The following is an 18,698-nucleotide window of genomic DNA, read 5'->3' on the forward strand; positions in this document are numbered from 1 at the left end:
ATCTGTTCTAGATCTAGTCTTGAATATGGAATTTTGCCCTGGGGTAAAATCAAGTGCTTTGAGCATCTGGGCTGGGTATATGTGGCAGAGCTGAGGCTTTGAATTCTCCTAATAACTGAAGAAAACACACAAGGGAAATTTCTAGAAGTATTTGCTCAGTTTGACTGAACCCTGATTTAGGCTTGTTAATGTTCTTGTATGTGAGAGTCATATGCCAAATTCCATCTTCTAAATGGTTCTTGTTAGCTATGAAATAAATAACCAGCCAAAGAAGAACATTTAGCTGGAAGCTTAAATCATTTAATTATCAATGTGTACTTGCTTTGGCAAGATTTAGTAAGATGTTTTGGGCATATAAATTTCTGGCTTCTGTAGTGAGAACATTTTGGAGCAGTATAATTTTATTTACTAATTTTTTTAGTGAAGAAAATTGGCCCTGAGCTAACACCTGTTGCTAATATTCCTCTTTTTGCTTGAGGAAGATTGTCACTGAGCTAACATCTGTGCCAGTTTTCCTCTACTTTGTATGTGGGATGCCACCACAGCATGGCTTGATGAGCGGTGTGTAGGTCCACACTCGGGATCCAAATCTGCGCACCCCAGACCATCGAAGCAGAGCACACGAACTTAACCACTACGCCACCTGGCTGGCCCCATAATTTTATTTTACTTTATTTTTTAATTTTAATTTTAATTTTATTTTATTTTTTAATTTTAATTTTAATTTAATTTTTTTTGGTGAGGAAGATTGGCCCTGAGCTAACACCTGTTGCCAATCTTCCTCTTTTTGCTTGAGGAAGATTGTCAGTGAGCTAAAATCTGTGCCAGTCTTCCTCTATTTTGTATGTGGGAGACCTGCACAGCATGGCTTTATGAGTGGTATGTAGGTCCCCACCAAGGATCTGAACTTGTGAACCCTGGGCTGCCAAAGCAGAGCCTGTGGACTTAGCCACTACACCACTAGGCGGCCCCCATAATTTTATTTTTATATGTACAATTGTTAATACTTTGACACTGATCTACTCTCTTAATTCTGATGTTTTCCTGTTCTTTTTTTTCCCCAACTTTATTGAGATATAATTGACATATAACCATGTATAAGTTTAAGGTGTACAATGTGACGATTTGATACATGTATATATTATGAAATGTTTACCACAATAAGGTTAGTTAACGCATCCTTCACCTCACATAATTACCATTTTGTTGTTGTTAAAATCTATCTCATTTTTAAAATATTTAAAATCTATCTCATAGCAACTTTCAAGTACATGATACAGTATTGTTAACTGTAGTCACTATGCTATACACTAGATCCCTGGATTCTTTTTTTTTTTTTTTTGAGGAAGATTAGCCCTGAGCTAACTGCTGCCAATCCTCCTCTTTTCGTTGAGGAAGACTGGCCCTGAGCTAACATCATGCCCATCTTCCTTAACTTTATATGTGGGACGCCTACCACAGCATGGCGTACCAAGTGGTGCCATGTCTGCGCCCGGGATCTGAACCGGCGAACCCCAGGCCGCCGGAGCGGGATGTGCGTACTTAACCGCTGCGCCACCGGGCCGGTGCCTGGATTCTTCTTATCACCGGAGGTTTGTACCCTTTAACCAACATCTCACTTCCCCCACCTTTACTCTCTGCTTCTATGAGTTTGGCTTTTTTAGATTCCACATATAAGTGAGATCATAAAGTACTTGTCTTTTTCTATCTGACTTATTTCACTTAGCAAAATGCCCTCAAGGTCCATCTGTGTTATTGCAAATGACAAGAGTTCCTTCTTTTTTCTGGCTGAATAATATTCCATTGTATATATAGATCACATTTTCTTTATCCATTCATCCATCAGTGGACACTTAGGTTGTTTCCATGTCTTAGCTATTGTAAATAATGCTGCACTGAGCATGGTGGTGTAGATCTCTTTGAGATCCTGATTTCATTTCTTCTGAATATAGACCCAGAAGTGGAATTGCTGGATAATATGGTAGTTCTATTTTTAATTTTTTGAAGAACCTCTATACTGTTTTTCATAGTGGCTATACCAGTTTACATTCCCACCAAAAATGCACAAGCATTCCCTTTTTTCCACCTCCTTGCTAGCGTTTTTTATCTCTTGTCTTTTTGGTAATAGCCATTCTAACAGATGTGAGGTGATATTTTATTGTGGTTTTGATTTGCATTTCTCTCATGATTAATGAGGTTGAGCACCTTTTCATGTACTTCTTGGCCATTTGTATGTGTTCTTTAGAAAATACCTATTCAGGTCCTTTGCTTATTTTTAAATTGGATTATTTGGGTTTTTGCTGTTGAGTTATATGAGTTGTTTGTAGTTTGAAGTCAGGAAGTGCAATGCCACCAGCTTTGTTCTTTCTCGAGATTGCTTTGGCTCTTCAGGGTCTTTTGTGGTTCCAAACAAATTTTAGGATTGTTTTTTCTATTTCTGTGAAAAATGCCATTGGCATTTTGATAGGGATTGCATTGAATCTCTAGACATCTTTAAGTAGTATGGATATTTTAACAATATTAATTCTTCTGATCAGTGAGCACAGGATCTTTCCATTTATTTGTGTCTTTTGAATTTCTTTCATCAATGTCTTATAGTTTTCAGTGTTTAGCTCTTTCACTTTCATGGTTAAGTTTATTCCTAAGATTTTATTGTTTGGGGCGCTATTGGAAATACAATTGTTTTATTTCTTTTTCAGATGTTTTGTTGTTAGTGTGTAGAAACACAACTAATTTTTGTTTGTTGATTTTGTATCCTGCAACTTTACTGAATTCATTGATTAATTCTAACAGTTTTTTGGTGGAATCTTTAGGATTTTCTCTATATAAGATCAAGTCATGAGTAAACAGAGACAATTTTATGTCTTTCTTTCTGATTTGGATGCCTTTTATTTCTTTTTCTTGCCTAATTCACTCTAGCTAAGACCTCCAGTACTGTATTGAATAGGAGTGGTGAGAGTGAGCACCCTTGTCTTGTTTCTGATCTTAGAGAGAAAACTTTTAATCCTTCACCACTGAGTGTGATGTTAGCTGTGGGCTTATCATATATGGTCTTTACTTATGTTGAGGTATCTTTCTTCTAGACCCACTTTGATGAGAGTTGTTATCATGAAAAAATGTTGAATTTTGTCCAGTGCTTTTTCTGCATCTGTTGAGATGATCATATTATTTTTATCCTGCATTCTGTTAATGTGCTATGTCACATTTATTGATTTACATATGGTGATCAAGCCTTGCATCCCAGGGATAAATACCACTTGATCATGGTGTATAATCCTTTTAATGTATTGTTGAATCCAGTTTGCTAGTATTTTGTTCAGAATTTTTGCATCTATGTTCATCAGAGATTTTTGACCTGTAATTTGCTTTTCTTGTAGTATCCTTATCTGGCTTTGCTATCAGGATGATTCTGGCCCCATAAAATGAGTTTGGAAGTGTTCTCTCCAATTTTTTTTGGAAGAGTTTGAGAAGGATTGACTTTAATTTTTCTCTAAATGTTTGGTAGAATTCACCAGTGAAGCTGTCAAGTCCTGGGCTTTTCTTTGTTGGGAAGTTTTTGATTGCTGATTCAATCTCCTTACTCATTATTGGTCTGTTTAGATTTTCTGTTTCTTCATGATTCAGTCTTAGTAGGTTGTGTGTTCTAGGAATTTATCCATTTCTTCTAGGTTATCCCATTCATTGGCATATAATTGTTCATAGTGGCCTCTTATGAGTCTTTGTGATTCTGTAGTATCAGTTGTAATGTCTTCTATTCCATTTCTAATTTTATTAATTTGAAGTCTTTCTCCTTTTTTCTTCTTAACTCTGGATAAAGGTTTATCTATTTTGTTTATCTCTTCAAAAAACCAGCTCTTAGTTTCATTGATCTTTTCTATAATCTCTTTTATCTCTATTTCATTTATTTCTGCTCTGTTCTTTTTTATTTCCTTCCTACTACTAACTTTGGGCTTAGTTTGTTCTTCTTTTTCTAGTTGAAGTGTACATTTAGAGGTATAAAGGTTTTTTCACTTGAGCTATAATGTTAGATTGTTTATTTGAGATCTTTCTTTTTTGCTTAATGTAGGCATTTTTTTTGCTTAATGTAGGGTCTCACATGGCAGTGGAGGCCAGTAATGGGAATTGGGCCAATGGCATGCAGCTGCACAGTGGAGGGGCTAGCTGCAAGTGAGCCCAGTGGTGCAGGCCAATGAGAGGAGACACGGCCAGATCTGGGCCCACAAGCAGCTGTGAGGGCCTTGGCTGTCAACGTGCAGTCCTGTGGCTACAGGGTCTTAGCAGAGGCACTTGTGTGTCATTGGAGGCCAGTGACAGGAGTCAGGCCTGTGGTGTGCAGGTGCACAGCTGAAGGGGTTAGCTCCAAGTGCATGCACAGCAGTAGGGCTCAGCTGCAGAAGTCTAGGCTGGCATCTTGCACTTGTGCAGCTGCAGAGGCCAGTCTGGCTTCCACTGCAAATGGGGCCCAGTGGGGGGTGGGGAGCAAGGAGGGACTCAGATGGGTGGCATCTGCAAAGGTGAAAAGCTGTAGGGCGGAAAGTTCAGTGATGAAATCTACAGGGGATCCACGGCAGCTATCCTGGTCACTGGTTTCTTAAGCAGTGAAAGCTGTCAGGCTCCTCTACAGAGCAGGAGCCATGAACCACAGTTGCTCTCGCTGCATGGCTGATAGTGATAGCCCCAGCCCTTCTTCCTTGTTGCAAGCCATTTCTATACAGCTCTTCCTTGCCAGTCTCTGGATCTAATGAAACTTGAGATGGGTCTTTCACATGGCCTGAGAGTCTGGGGAGCTGACTGCTCACCCTACTCTCCCTTTCCCAGCAAGGGGAACTGTTTCAAACTGGAGAGCTCCCTCTTGGTGCTGAGCAGTGCTGGCCTGGGGGATGGGATGATGCAGGCAAAATGCGGCTGTTCTTCTTTCCCTTTGTGTGCGGTTATTCTCAGGTCTTTTGCTCCACTGTGTTGCTGAACTTTCTTAAGTGGATTCCTGAGCTCTACCAGAGGTATTTTTGTTCATGGATAGCTGTCTAATTTTTGAACTTTGTAAGGGGATAGAGGCTGAGTCTCCTGTTCTGCCATTTTGGTGACATCGCTTCTTAATTATGATTTTTAAACATTTTATAATACAATCCAATTTGAATTAACTCTTCCATCCTGTCATTGTATAAGAATGGTAAATGACAGCTGTTTTTAGAGAAAAGTTCTTAATAGAAATCTATTACTTATGTGAGTGAACTTCAAAGTATGTAAATTATATCTTAATAAAGCTGTTTTAAAAGCTATTAAAAAAATACATTACTTTTCCAAGAAACTGTGATGGTAGGGGTGACTCCAGAGTATTTGAGCAGCTAATTATCGTCAAAATAATCTAATCTTACTGGAAAAAGTCTAATCCATTCATAATGACTCAGTAAATCTCAAAATTATTTGTAGTTAGCTAATGCAGACAAAGACTCATTGATAAAAGACTGGAAAACTAGATCTAATTAGACTAGAATGAAATAGCTCACTGTCTTTCTCACTAATACTGTTGCTAGCTGGTTATAATAAGTTATATCATAATAATTGAAAAGTATAATGGCTTTAAGTTAAGTGTACATCCAAGGAAGTATTCTTATTTTGAAAATATACTCAGATACTGGGACAATTCCTAACCCATAATATTTCAAGAATTGTAAGAAGGCTGGAATAAATTTTTAGAAATTCAGTTAACATGTAAGTGCTTATTTTGTGCCATACATTGTTTTGACTTACTTTTAAAATAAGTGATAGCCAAGGACCATTATTAAACTGATGCAAATAGAGTGAAAGTTTTTTAAGCTTCTAATATTTTTAACGTTGGAGTATTTAGAGAGTTTTGCACAGTTTGAGGGTTTTAGAGTTGGTTAGAGAGAAACTGAGCAGATTTTGAACTGGTAAGAGAAGGCAATTTTGTAATGGATGGAAAGGAAGTAAAGATAAAAGCCAGATGGAAGTAGCACCCAGAGCTGAAAGCAGGCTGATTAAAAAAAAGGAGAGAGAGAGAAGTAAAGCAGAGACACAGCATGTGAACACCAGGCAAGTGTGATCATATAAAAATAAAAACTTAACTTGGCTATATGGATGGAAGGTAAAACATTTCAAGTTCATTGAATTTAGTGCAATGGAGACTCGACTCTATATCTGAAAGGTATAATTTGGAAGCAGAGAGGAATATTCAAGCATCGTGAAGTATGTTTCAACCAAATAACATAACATTTTCTAATAACAAAGGCATTTTTTTTCCAAATACACCTATGTGGCTTTTAGCCAGCTAATGGCAACATTACAAAGACTACATATATCCTATTGTACAATGGCAATTGGAAGCATTTTGAATTAGGATGCCTGTAGTTGGCAGAAGTAAAAGGTTTGAAACAATATTGATATTATGAATATTTATACAGGATTACTGCTTTTAAATGAGTAAACATCTACATCTATCCAAATTTTCCCCTACCAAATACTGTAACTTAAAATTTTAACATTTTTTAAAATTGAGATATAATTGACATAACATTATATTAGTTTCAGGTATATAACATAATGATTCAATATATGTATATATTGTGAAATGATCACCATAGTAAGTCTAGTTAACATCCATCACCACACATAGTTACAAAATTTTTTTTCTTGTGATGAGAACTTTTATTAAAGGCATTTTAACTGAAAGTATACAGGGTACATTGTTTGGTAACAGCACTGCTCATTATGTAGGCTACTTAATGTTGGTTGGTTCTACTTCATTTAGGTACCTCTTTTTTAATGACACTTTAATGGTGCGTGGCATGGGGGGATCCTGGAATCCCAATATTATTCAACTCTGTTTAGAAATTCTGTTGGGATACATGAGATTAAGAATTATTTAAATAGATCTCAGAAGCCCATTGGAAGATACAATCACCAATCAAAATCCATTGGACCTCATTGTAGAAAGTTAGTCATACAGCTTTTCACCTGGCTCACAGTTTTTGTCTCCAACACAATTCTATTATGATTTTGGGTAACCTCAAAGCCATGTAGGTCGTCCAACACCCAGGCCTCTCAATTCATGAGCATCTTTAATTCCAGTGATTAGTCTCATGTTCATACCCCTGATCCATAGTTCTTACCTAAGGAATTTTCATCCACCTAAGGGAGCATTTAGAAATGTATGAGGGCTTTGGGTTGTCATATTGACTGGGAGATGCTACTGACATTCAATGCCCAGGAGCCAGGGATGCTTAAACATCCTACACTGTGAAGGTTAGTCCCACACAGGGAAAAATTGTCATCTCCAAAATACCAGAAGGTCCCTATTAAGAAATATTACTCTTTCCTTGTCGTTACTGATAACTGCATTGACTTCAAAATATCTATTTCCAGCGTCTTATTATCTTACCACTATTTCTTCTTGTACTCACACTCCAAGAATTCTTTGACATGATTATAACTTCAAATTCTTTGTCCTTACCACTTTTTCACTAATTACTACATCCTCCTTCTCGTTATGCCCTTGCTTCCCCGCATGCAGCAAGGATTCCATGTTCTATCGTGGTCACTTTTTTACATATATCCTCAGTCTCCTCATCTGTCCCTCTGTCATAGTCACATGAAAAAAATCCAAACCTAGTTTATTTTGAATCTCTACCCACTTTGCACCTGGACCCAAGCAGCTGAATGTATCTAAATAAGATCACAACCATTCTCATTGGTCTTAATTTAACTCAGTAACCAAGAACTTCAGGTGGAACCTCATCACTATGTGATAAACCTATTGTATTTTCCCACTGCATTCAGCCTCTGAGTTTCTTAAGCAGTCTTTCTCCTATCTTCTCAAACCTGCAGCAGCTACCCCCTCCTTAGCTCCTCACTCCAGCTCTTATCTCATTGAGAAAACAGAAGCAGCCTGAAGAAAATTTCTTTTTCTCATTACCAGGCCTACAACCCAGTGGAACCTGTACTCCTCCCAGCCTTACTCCCCTTACAGTGTTCTCTGTCGCAGGATTTGTTTTTTCACCAGTTAGCCAGACTGTCACCAGCCCCAAACCTGGAGTCACCCCTGTCTCTTCTCTTTTTCTCACATTGCATTTCTAATTCTTCATCGAACCCTTCTGCTGTTATTTGAAAATAGATCCAGAATTGCACTGCCTCTGACCACTGCTGCTGTCCTGGTCCAGGTTATCATCCTCTCTTGCTTGTACCTCTGCGTTACTCTCCTAGCTAGTCTCCCCCTTCAGCTCTTGCTCCAGGCAGTCTTTTCTCCGTCCGTTGGTCAGAATGATTCTTTTAAAACAGAAAACATACCCTGTCACATCCTGGCTCAAAACTGCCTCATGACTCCTCATTACATAATAAAATGAAAAGTCTTCACTGCCCTGCAAGGCTTCCATGATCAGTCTTGTCGTTATTTCTGTGACTTCACTTTCTTCTGTTTCTCGGTAGCCATACTGACTTCATTGCTGTTTCTTGAATACTGCAAGCCATCTTCTCTCTCAAGGTCTTTGCCCTCTTCCTCCATGTATTCAAATAGCTTATCTTTTCACCTCTTCAGGTCTGTTGCCTGAATAGGACCCTGTGAATCTTTAGAACATATGAAATAGAAAACAAGGAAGCTAATAAAACCTACAGTTAAATCGAAATAATTATTGACTTTAATGATTATAGTACTGGAAGTGGGAGGAGTTGGTTGGTTTGAAGAGTTAAGTTTCTTCTTTGTTTTGGTGGAACATCTGAGGATAAGAAACTCTAGATATGGGAAATGCAATATTAAATATATGTTGAAAAGGTTTAAAGGTGACCACAGGATTATAAACAGAGTATTTAATTTCGAAAAAATTAGAAGAAATGAAAAAGAATAAAGAAAGCTCCATCAATTCAATACAAGCCAGGAAGAAGGAAGAAAAGAAAGAAAGATGGAAGAAAGGAGGGAATAGTAGATAAGAAACATGGTAAAATAAAAAAGATAGGGTGATCCAAACATACCGTTAATAACAACATATATAATGAAATTGAAATATATGTTTTTTTTTAAAAAAAAAGAGAGAGAGACTATGAGATTGAGAAAAAGATGCACCTAAAACATAGTGATCCAAAAGCTTAAAAAATGAAAGAATAACAAATATGGTATCCTGGTGCTAGCTCATACCAGCTTATAAGAGCTGATTTTATATCTCTCTTCTCACTTCCACATTCATGTTCGACGTAAATCATGGTGGATGTATTTACACCCCATAAATAGACAAACATTACAAATCATGGCTCCCCCACACCAAAAGAGCTGGTTTACCAGAACACACTGAATATATACCAGATAAATGCTACCCAAAAGAAAATATAGCAATATTGTTTTGAAACAAAATTAAAGACAAAAATCATTAGGAAGGACAAAAAGGGCAATTTCTTCTTGTTAAAAATGGATAGTTTGCAAAGAAAGTGTAAAAGTCATGAATCTTTATGTACCTGACAACATGTTAAGCAAAATTGGCTGAAAATACAAAAGGAATTCAATAAATCTGCAGTGTATTTACTGTTCTGTGGTATATTTAATATATATTATACTCAGAAATCAACAATTCAGGTAGAGAAAATGTGAGTAAGGCTACTTTCTTTTCAAACCCATGCAGAACATTCACAAAATTTATTGAACATCTTTGGCCACAAAGTTCAACAAGTTCAAAAAAGCCAAAAATCATTTAGGTAATGTACCCTCAGTATGGTGTAATATGACTATGATTTAACAAACTAAGTGGCCAAAATGTATCTATCCACTTAGAAGTTCCAAACTCATCTATATGATTTAAGGTTGAGGAGGAAATAAAAAGTAAGTTTATGAACTGTTTCAAAATGAACTATAGCAAGGTATCAAAACCTTTGGAATTCAGCCAAAATTTAACTTTCAACTCAAGATGCTAGAAAAAGAAAACAAAATAAAGTTTTAAATTAATGATGTTGCAGAGACAGATAGTTGTCCCAATATGCATTTTTACCTCTGTCTATACTAATTAAGTTTTTAACTGGGCACTTGGTTTCCCAGCAATTTTCCCACATTTCTAAGCCTTTTTACTTATTTTTTATTGTTATTACTATTTTTAAAATTAGCACCTGAGCTAACATCTGTTGCCAATTTTCTTCTTTTTCTTCTTTTTCTCCCCGAAGCCCCCTAGAACACAGCTGTATATTCTACTTGTAAGTCCCTCTAGCTGTACCATGTGGGACGCTGTCTCAGAATGGCCCAATGAGTGGTGCCATGTCCGCTCCCCAGAATCCAGACCAGGGAAACCCCAGGCCGCCCAAGCAGAGGACGCGAACTCAACCACTCAGCCATTTGGTCGGCCCCCTTATTTATTATGTAACTTATTTATTTATTGAAGCAAGATGTGATGAGGTCACTAACTTCTAGCCTGTGGGATGTGAGTGAAAGTGATATATCCTATTTGTGTTGTGGCTTTAAAGGAAAGGCATATGTCTTCTTCTTCCCCTTCCTCATTTTATTACTGTCGGGAATTCAGATAAGGTGGTGAGCCATCTCAGATTATTAAGAAAAAAAGCAACATCGTTGGAATGGCAGACCAAACACATAGAAGGAAGTCTGGGTTCCCAACATTAGGGAGCTGTTGTATAACCTTAGAATGCTTCTGTGTGGACTTTTACATAAAAGTGAAATAAACTTCCAGCTTATTTGGCTGCTTTCATTTGTGTCCATCGTAACAGCACACAAGCCTGTGTCTTATCTGATATATGAGATACAGGATAGTTTCCAGAAACCTACATTACACATCATTTTTTTATGTGCAAGAGTAGAAGAATTTTTATTAAACTTAGGAATAAGGCATAGATGCCTCTTTCATTGCTACTATTAAGACTTGTTCTATAGGCTCTAGGAAATGCAAATAAACAAGAAAAACATATAGTTATGGAAGGTATACAACCGAACTGTGATTATCAATGACATGTTTGTGGACTTAGAAAATCCATGAGAATCAAATCATAAACTATTAGAACCTACCAGATAATTCAGCAACGAGTTCAAAACAAGGTCAATATGCAAAATAAAGTAGCCTTTACAAGTAATAGCATGTTTAAAAATAATATTTCAAAATTTCTGTTTACCATAATAAAAAATAACTTGAATACCCAAGAATAAACCTTTCAAGAAATGCAAGGAACCTGTAAAACATACTATAAAACACTGAAGGACATAAAACAGAACTAAATAAATGTACTGTTTTTCTGAATGGAAGAATTGGTATTGTAAATGTAAGAATTTGTTCCAAAGTTAATATAAATGTTAATGCAGACCCAAGATACTCACAAACTGATTCTGGAAAATAACTGAAAGAGAAGGAATGAAGAAGGCTGAAGAAGAAGGAGAAGAATGGACAGAGAGAGAGGAAGATTCTCCCTGACACACACGAAACATGCTATAAAGCTGTAGTAAATAAAGCAGCATGAGTAATGTAGAAATAGATGTATAGAGCATTGGAACAGAATAGAGAGTTCCAAAAACAGACTCATGTATATAAGAGTTTAGAGTGATTTTGCACTTCAAATCAGTATAAGGGTAAGATAGTGAATAATGTCATTGGAGAAATTGCTGTCAATTTAGAAAAGAATAATATGGTTAGCTATAAAACACCCACAACCCAAAAATCTATATTACACATTGATATAAAATGCAAGAATAAAAAAGAAAATGGTTAGGGGCCAGCCAGTGGCATAGTAGTTGGGTTCGCATGCTCCACTTCGGCAGCCTAGGGTTCATGGGTTCAGATCCCAGGCACGGACCTACACACTGCTCATCAAGCCGTGCTGTGGTCACGTCCCACATACAAAGTAGAGGAAGACTGGCGTAGATGTTAGCTCAGCAACAATCTTGCTCAAGCAAAAACAGGAAGCTTGGCAACAATGTTAGCTGAGGGCCAGTCTTTCTCACATAGACAAAAAAATGGTTAAACCATTACAAAAATTTTTATAATTTTGAGATGGGACAAAAACCTCCATAATCAAAACACAACACCTAAAATCAGTAAAGGCTATAACTAAAAACCATGATTATATAAAAACACTTGACTGTAGGGAAAAGATACTATAAAGTTAAAAGACTAGTAACAGTGTGAGAGAATATTTGCACATATATAACAGATAAAATAATATCTAAAATATGTAAAGAATTCCAGCAAATCAATGAACAAAAACCAGACGACTCAATAGAAATAAGGGCAAGTAATAAAAATAATTCACTGAAGAAGAAATACAAATAGCCCATAAATATATTGTAAAGATGTTCAATCTCACTAGGAATATAGGAAATGCAAAATAAAAATTAAACATAATCTCATGTCTATTTGACATGAGACTGAAAAACTATAAAAGATGTATGAAATCTAAAATTGACAAGAAAAAAGTACTTTCACATGCTTTTGAAAGGAATGTAAATGGATACAACATTTTGAAGAGTAATATGGCAGTTTCTTTCATAATTTAAAATGCACATAGGATGGTTCTTTGAAAAGATCAACTAAACTGAGATATGCCTAGCTAAAGTGATCAAAAGGAAAAATACAAATTGCCAATATGCAGAATGAAAGATAGGACATCACTACATATCCTACAAACATAGATAATAAGGAAATGTTATGAACAAGTTTGTACCAATAAATCTGACAATTTAGGTGAAATGGACAAATTCTCTGAAAAGTACATCTTACTTATCATGTAAAGGAGTCACAGTCATGCACTACTAGCACCACACATTTCAGATATAACCTAGAGTTTATTTGGGGAAAGCTGAGAGGCAGAGAAGTAGTAGAATGCACACAGCCCAAGAACTTCCACACCTTAGACTGAGTATAAATATTTGGTATGCAGCATGGTCAAGTGTCCAGCAGAGAGAGATCTGCCTAGACCAGCAAGCTGGATGTGCTGTGCAACAGTGCACTCCCAAAGAGACGAAGAGCCCTGTCCCCACAGTGTCTGCATACTGGGGATCCTAGGCTGAGCATTGCCTACCAAGAGTACAGACATCAGCTAAAGGCCTTGCTCTTTCCTCAGACTGACTCTGTAGTTGAGTCATCTCCCTGCTAAACTAGCAAGAGGAGAAAGAAAATGAGTTACCAGGACCATCCAGAATTGCCTCTTTTCATCACAAAAACTGATAAAAGATGAAACTGAAAATCTGAGTAGCTCTTTATTAACTAAAGAAATTGGACTTTTAAAAAATCTAAAACGGGGGCCAGCACCGTGGCCGAGTGGTTAAGTTAGAGCACTCTGCTTCGGCGGCCCAGGGTTTTGCCGGTTCCGATCCTGAGTGCAGACATGGCACCAGTCGTCAAGCCATGCTGGGGTGGCATCCCACATGCCACAACTAGAAGGACCCACAACTAAAAATATACAACTATGTACTGGGGGGCTTTGGGGAGAAAAAGGAAAAATAAAATCTTTAAAAAAAAATATCTAAAATCTTCACTCACAAAAACACACATGCTCTTTCCAGATCCAGACGGTTTCACTCATCAATTCCATCAAACATTTGAGGAAAAATATAACACCATCTTGCAGAAACATTTTTAGAAAATAAAAGCAGAGAAAATACTTCCCAAATCATTTTATGTGGCCATCATAGCCCTGAAACCAAAACCTGACAAAGGCATTATGAAAACAGAATTACAGGCCAACATTTCACCATGAACATAGATGCAAAAATCCTCAACTGTATTATCATAAGTCAAATCCACCATTATATGAAAAGGATTTTACTTCATGAATAAATTGCTATTATCCTAGGAATGAAAGATTGATTCAACAATTTAAAAAATCAATCAATGTAGTACACCCTATTCATAGAACAAAAGGGAATTTCAAAAAATGTCCTCCTAAAATCATTTGACAAAATGCAACACCCAATTATGGTAACATCCACAAAACCCAGAAAATTAAGTGTAGAAAACAACTTGCTTAATCTGTTAAAGGGCATCTACAAAAAAACCCACAGCTAACATCATAGCTCATGTGAAATATTTAAACTCTTTCTCCTTAAGACTAGGAGCAAGGCAAAGTTGTTCCCTCACTGCTTCTACTCAACATTCCAGTGCGATACGTCAAGAAAAAGGATGCAAAAAGATAGAAAGATTGGTAAGGAATAGTAATCTGTTTCTATTTGCAGATGAGGTTTTTCTTTTTTTGGTGAAAAATATAACATAAAATTTGCCATCTTAACCATTTTTTTTAAAAAAGATTTTATTTTTCCTTTTTCTCCCCAAAGCCCCCGAGTACATAGTTGTATACTTTTAGTTGTGGATCCTTCTAGTTGTGGCATGTGGGACGCTGCCTCAACATGGCCTGACGAGCAGTACCATGTCCACGCCCGGGATCTGAACCATCGAAACCCTGGGCTGCCGAAGCAGAGCGCTCGAACTTAACCACTGGGCCAAGGGGGCGGCCCCCATCTTAACCATTTTTAAGTGTACACTTCAGTAGTGTTAAGTATATTCACATTGTTGTGAAATAGACTTCCAGAACTTTTTCATCTTGCAAATCTGAAACTCTATACTTGTTACATAATAACTCTCCTTTTTCCCCTCCCCCCAGCCCTGGTAACCACTATTCACTTTCTATTTCTATGAATGTGACTGCTTTAGATACCTCATATAAGTAGAATTATACAGTGTTTGGTTTTTTGTGACTGATTTATTTCACTTAGCGTAATGTCCTCAAGTTTCATCCACTTTGTAACAGGTAATGGGATTTCCTTCCTTTTTAAAGCTGAGTAATTTTCCATTGTATGTAATATTATATCACGTTTCATTTATCCATTTACCTGTCAGTGGACTTTTGGGTTGCTTCCACCTCTTGGCTTTTGTGAATAATGCTGCTGTGAATATGAGTGTGCAAATGTCTCTTTGAGACCCTGCTTTCAGTTCTTTTGGTCATACCCCAAAGTGGAATTGCTGGATCATATAGTGGTTCTCTTCTTAACTATACTGTTTTTCATAGAAGTTGCACCATTTTACAATCCTATCAACAGTGTGAAAGGGTTTCAATTTCTCCACATCCTCACCAACACTTGTTATTTTCTATTTTTTTGATGGCAGCTATCCTAATGGGTGTGAGGTGATACCTCATTGTGGTTTTAATTTACATTTCTCTGATGAGACGTGATTCTTTACATAGAAAATCCTAAAGATTTATAGAATAATTACTAGTAATAACAAGAGAGTTTAGCCATTTCATAGACTATAAGGTCAAAGAATAAAAATCAGAATTTTTTAATATATTAGCAGTAAACAATTGGACAATAAAATTAAAACTTTCAACTTACAATAGCATCAAAAAGTAAAAGTCTTAGAAATAAATTCAAAAAAAGACGTGTAAACCAGCAAATGTTGGAAAGAATGTCAAGGATGAAACATTTTTGTCTGTTGTTTGTGGTGCAAGATTTAGGGGAAAGTTCTAGAAGTTTCTAATACAGGCATATCTTGGAGATATTGTGGCTTTGGTTTCAGACCACCACAATAAAGTGAATATCACAATAAAGCAAGTCACACAAATATTTAGGTTTCCAAGTGCATATAAAAGTTATATTTACACTATACTGTAGTCTATTAAGTGTGCAGAAGCATTATATCTAAAAACAACCAATGTATATACCTTAATTAAAAAATACTTTATTGCTAAAAAGTGCTAACCATCACCTGAGCCTTCAGCGGGTCATAATCTTTTTGCTGGTAGAGGGTCTTGACTCTGTGTTGATGGCTTCTGACTGATCAGGGTGGTGGTTGCTGACGGTTGGGTTGACTGTGGCAGTTTCTTAAGACAACAATGAAATGTGGTGCATTGATTGACTCTTCCTTTGATGAACGATTTCTCCATAGTATGTGATGGATGCTGTTTGATAGCATTTCACCCACAGTAGATCTTCTTCCAAAATTGGAGTCAAGCCTCTCAAACCCTGCTGCTGCTTTATCAACTAAGTTCATGTAAATTCTAAATCTTTTGTTGTCATTTCAACAATCTTCACAGCATCTTCACCAGGAGTAGATTCCATCTCAAGAAACCACTTTTTTTGCTCATCCATATGAAGTAACTCCCCATCCATTAAAGTGATCATGAGATTGCAACAATTGAGTCACATCTTCAGGCTCCACTTCTAATTCTAGTTCTCTTGTTATTCCCACCACATCTGCAGTTGCTTCCTCCAATGAAGTCTTGAACCCCTCCAAGTCATCCATGACGGTTGGAATCAACTTCTTCCAAACTCCTGTTACTGTTGATATTTTGACTTCTTCCCATGAATCATAAATGTTCTTTTTTTTTTTCTGCTTTATCTACCCAAACCCCGGCCGTACACAGTTGTATATCTTAGTTGCAGGTCCTTCTAGTTGTGGGATGTAGGACGCCACCTCAACGTGGCCTGACAAGTGGTGCCATGTTCCCGCCCAGGATCCGAACCCTCAGCCACTGCAGTGGAGCGCGCGAACTTAACCACTCAGCCACGGGGCTAGCCCCCATAAATGTTCTTAATGGCGACTAGAATGATGGATACTTTCCAGAGGTTTTCAATTTACTTTGCCCAGATCCATCAGAGGAATCACTATCTATGGTAGCTACAGTCTTATGAAATGTATTTCTTAAATAAGACTTGGAAGTCCTGAAATATGAACCAACACAATATCTATACAAATGTACTAGAGTAAGAATGGAGGAAAGAAACAGGAAAAGTAAATGGCAAGAAAAGAAATCTCACCACAGATAAATTACTACAGAGCAGATGAAAATATTGTAGTATGAATTAAAAATATTAATGAAATAATTTCCTCTAAAAAGCATGTGTTTAAGGAGGAAATAGGTGTAAGAATTTAGGGAAAATATGGTGAGACATAGGAATAGATGAAAGCAAGTTGGCGCACAAAGCAAAGAAGTAGAAATAAATAAAATTATCTCAAAAAAATATATATATATTACTAGTTTCATATGAATGTGTGTATAAATATGTTGAACTTATTGCATTTAATGTAAACTAAAGGAAAAATAACAAATTGTAGATACACAAAACAAATGGGGATGGATATTTAATTTAAATCATGTTGAGCAAAAGAGTCAGACATGAAAGAGTATGTAGTGTATTATTCCATTTATGTGACATTCTAGAACAGGCAAAATTAAGCTAAGATGATAAAATCAGAACAGTGCTGTCTAAGTGTGGGAGGAATTGCTTAGAAAGAGGCATCAGGCCAATTTCTGGAGTACGAAGATGTTTTATATCTTGAGCAGGGTGGTGGCTACATGGATACATACACCATCAAAGCTCATTAAACTGACACTTAAAATGTGTTAGTTAGTTCATTCTAATTATGCCTCAATTTAAAAAAAAACATATTGAGGGGGCTGGCGCAATGGCCAAGTGGTTTTAAGTTTGCATGTTCCACTCTGGCAGCCCAGGGTCTCACTGGTTTGGATCCTGGACGCAGACCTAGCACCACTCATCAAGCCATGCTGAAGTGGCATCCCACACAGCAGAACGAGAAGGACCTGCAACTAAAATATACAGCTATGTACTGGGGAGCTTTGGGAAGAAGAAGAAAAAAAAGTGGCAACAGATGTTAGCTCAGGTGCCAATCTTAAAAAAAAATGACATATTGAGGAAAAAAGGATTTATGAAGCAAGTGACAGAGATTCAACGTATGCATAACTGAAGTCTTCAAAGAAGAAAACTAAAATAATGGAACAGAACAATATTGAAGCTATAATCCAACAAATGACTTCTAAGAACATAACATGAACCAGGGGAAATTGATTTAATATTTCATACCCTGGATATGTTCTAGTAAAGTTTCCGGACTCAAAACAATAAAGAACAACCAAGTAAAAGTTCATGTCATGTATCGGGGGGGAAAAAGCGGAGATGAGAAACTCCGAAAGGCATCTCAGCCCCAGAGCTCCCTGCAAGATGGCACGAAGCCTCCGTTGGAACTGCAGTGCCGTTCAGCATTTCCCTCTGCCCAGTCCTGCCTCCCTCAGTTTCCTATAGGAGTTGTTTCTAAGTGTACTTCCCCATAAAGCTCCTGCACACAAATCTCCGTCTCAGATCTGTTTCCAGGTCATCCAACCCAAGACGCACCACAAAGAAAACCTCAATTAATTCTGAAAAGTAGAAATGGTGTATATAACCTTCTTTGAGAATAATGCAATAAAACTACAATTAATTGTAAAACCAGAAAACGGAGGTCACTACCACCTAAATTTTTTTTTTTAAGTTCTTGGGTAAAGAAGAGAATGTGAACAAATTGTAGAATATCCCTAAAAGAATAATGTTCTAGAATTATCAGAACTCATAGATATAGCTAAATCAGTGCTCAAAAAAATATATATATAGCCTTCTATGTTTATATTAATAAACAAGAAGTGATAAACATTCAGTTCAAGAATTAAATAACTAGAATCTAAAGCTTGAAATCGAATTTAACACATTAAAAATGTAAAATTAATAAATGAAAACACAGAGTTGTTTTTTGGGGAAAAATCAATAGAATAGATGAACCTTTAGCTTACCTAATTAAGAAAAAGAGAAACCATAACTATACAAAATAACAGTGAAAAGTGACAATAACCATAGATACAGAAAAAAAAAAGTATGACAGACAGCTTAGCTCAACTCTCTGCAAATAAATTTGAAAGCCTGGAAGAAATGGATAATTTTCTAG

At 36.7% G+C, this 18,698-nt stretch overlaps 1 protein-coding gene across 3 annotated transcripts in view; it reads left to right on the top strand.

Annotated features, from left to right (window-relative positions):
* The window catches only part of CNTLN (centlein), a 314,336-nt gene that overhangs the window by 275,628 nt on the left and 20,010 nt on the right, over nucleotides 1–18,698 (top strand). The window contains exon 24 of one of the 3 annotated variants that reach the window (XM_046664980.1): nucleotides 14,042–14,130. The exons of the other annotated variants lie outside the window; for them this stretch is intronic. Within the exon in view, the coding sequence (XP_046520936.1) occupies nucleotides 14,042–14,122 (81 nt within the window). The 3' untranslated portion in view covers nucleotides 14,123–14,130. The remainder of the gene's footprint in view (nucleotides 1–14,041; nucleotides 14,131–18,698) is intronic. 3 annotated transcript variants of the gene reach the window in all.

This window comes from Equus quagga, chromosome 6, assembly GCF_021613505.1.
Source record: "Equus quagga isolate Etosha38 chromosome 6, UCLA_HA_Equagga_1.0, whole genome shotgun sequence".
In the NCBI taxonomy this organism is placed as follows: Eukaryota; Metazoa; Chordata; class Mammalia; order Perissodactyla; family Equidae; genus Equus; species Equus quagga.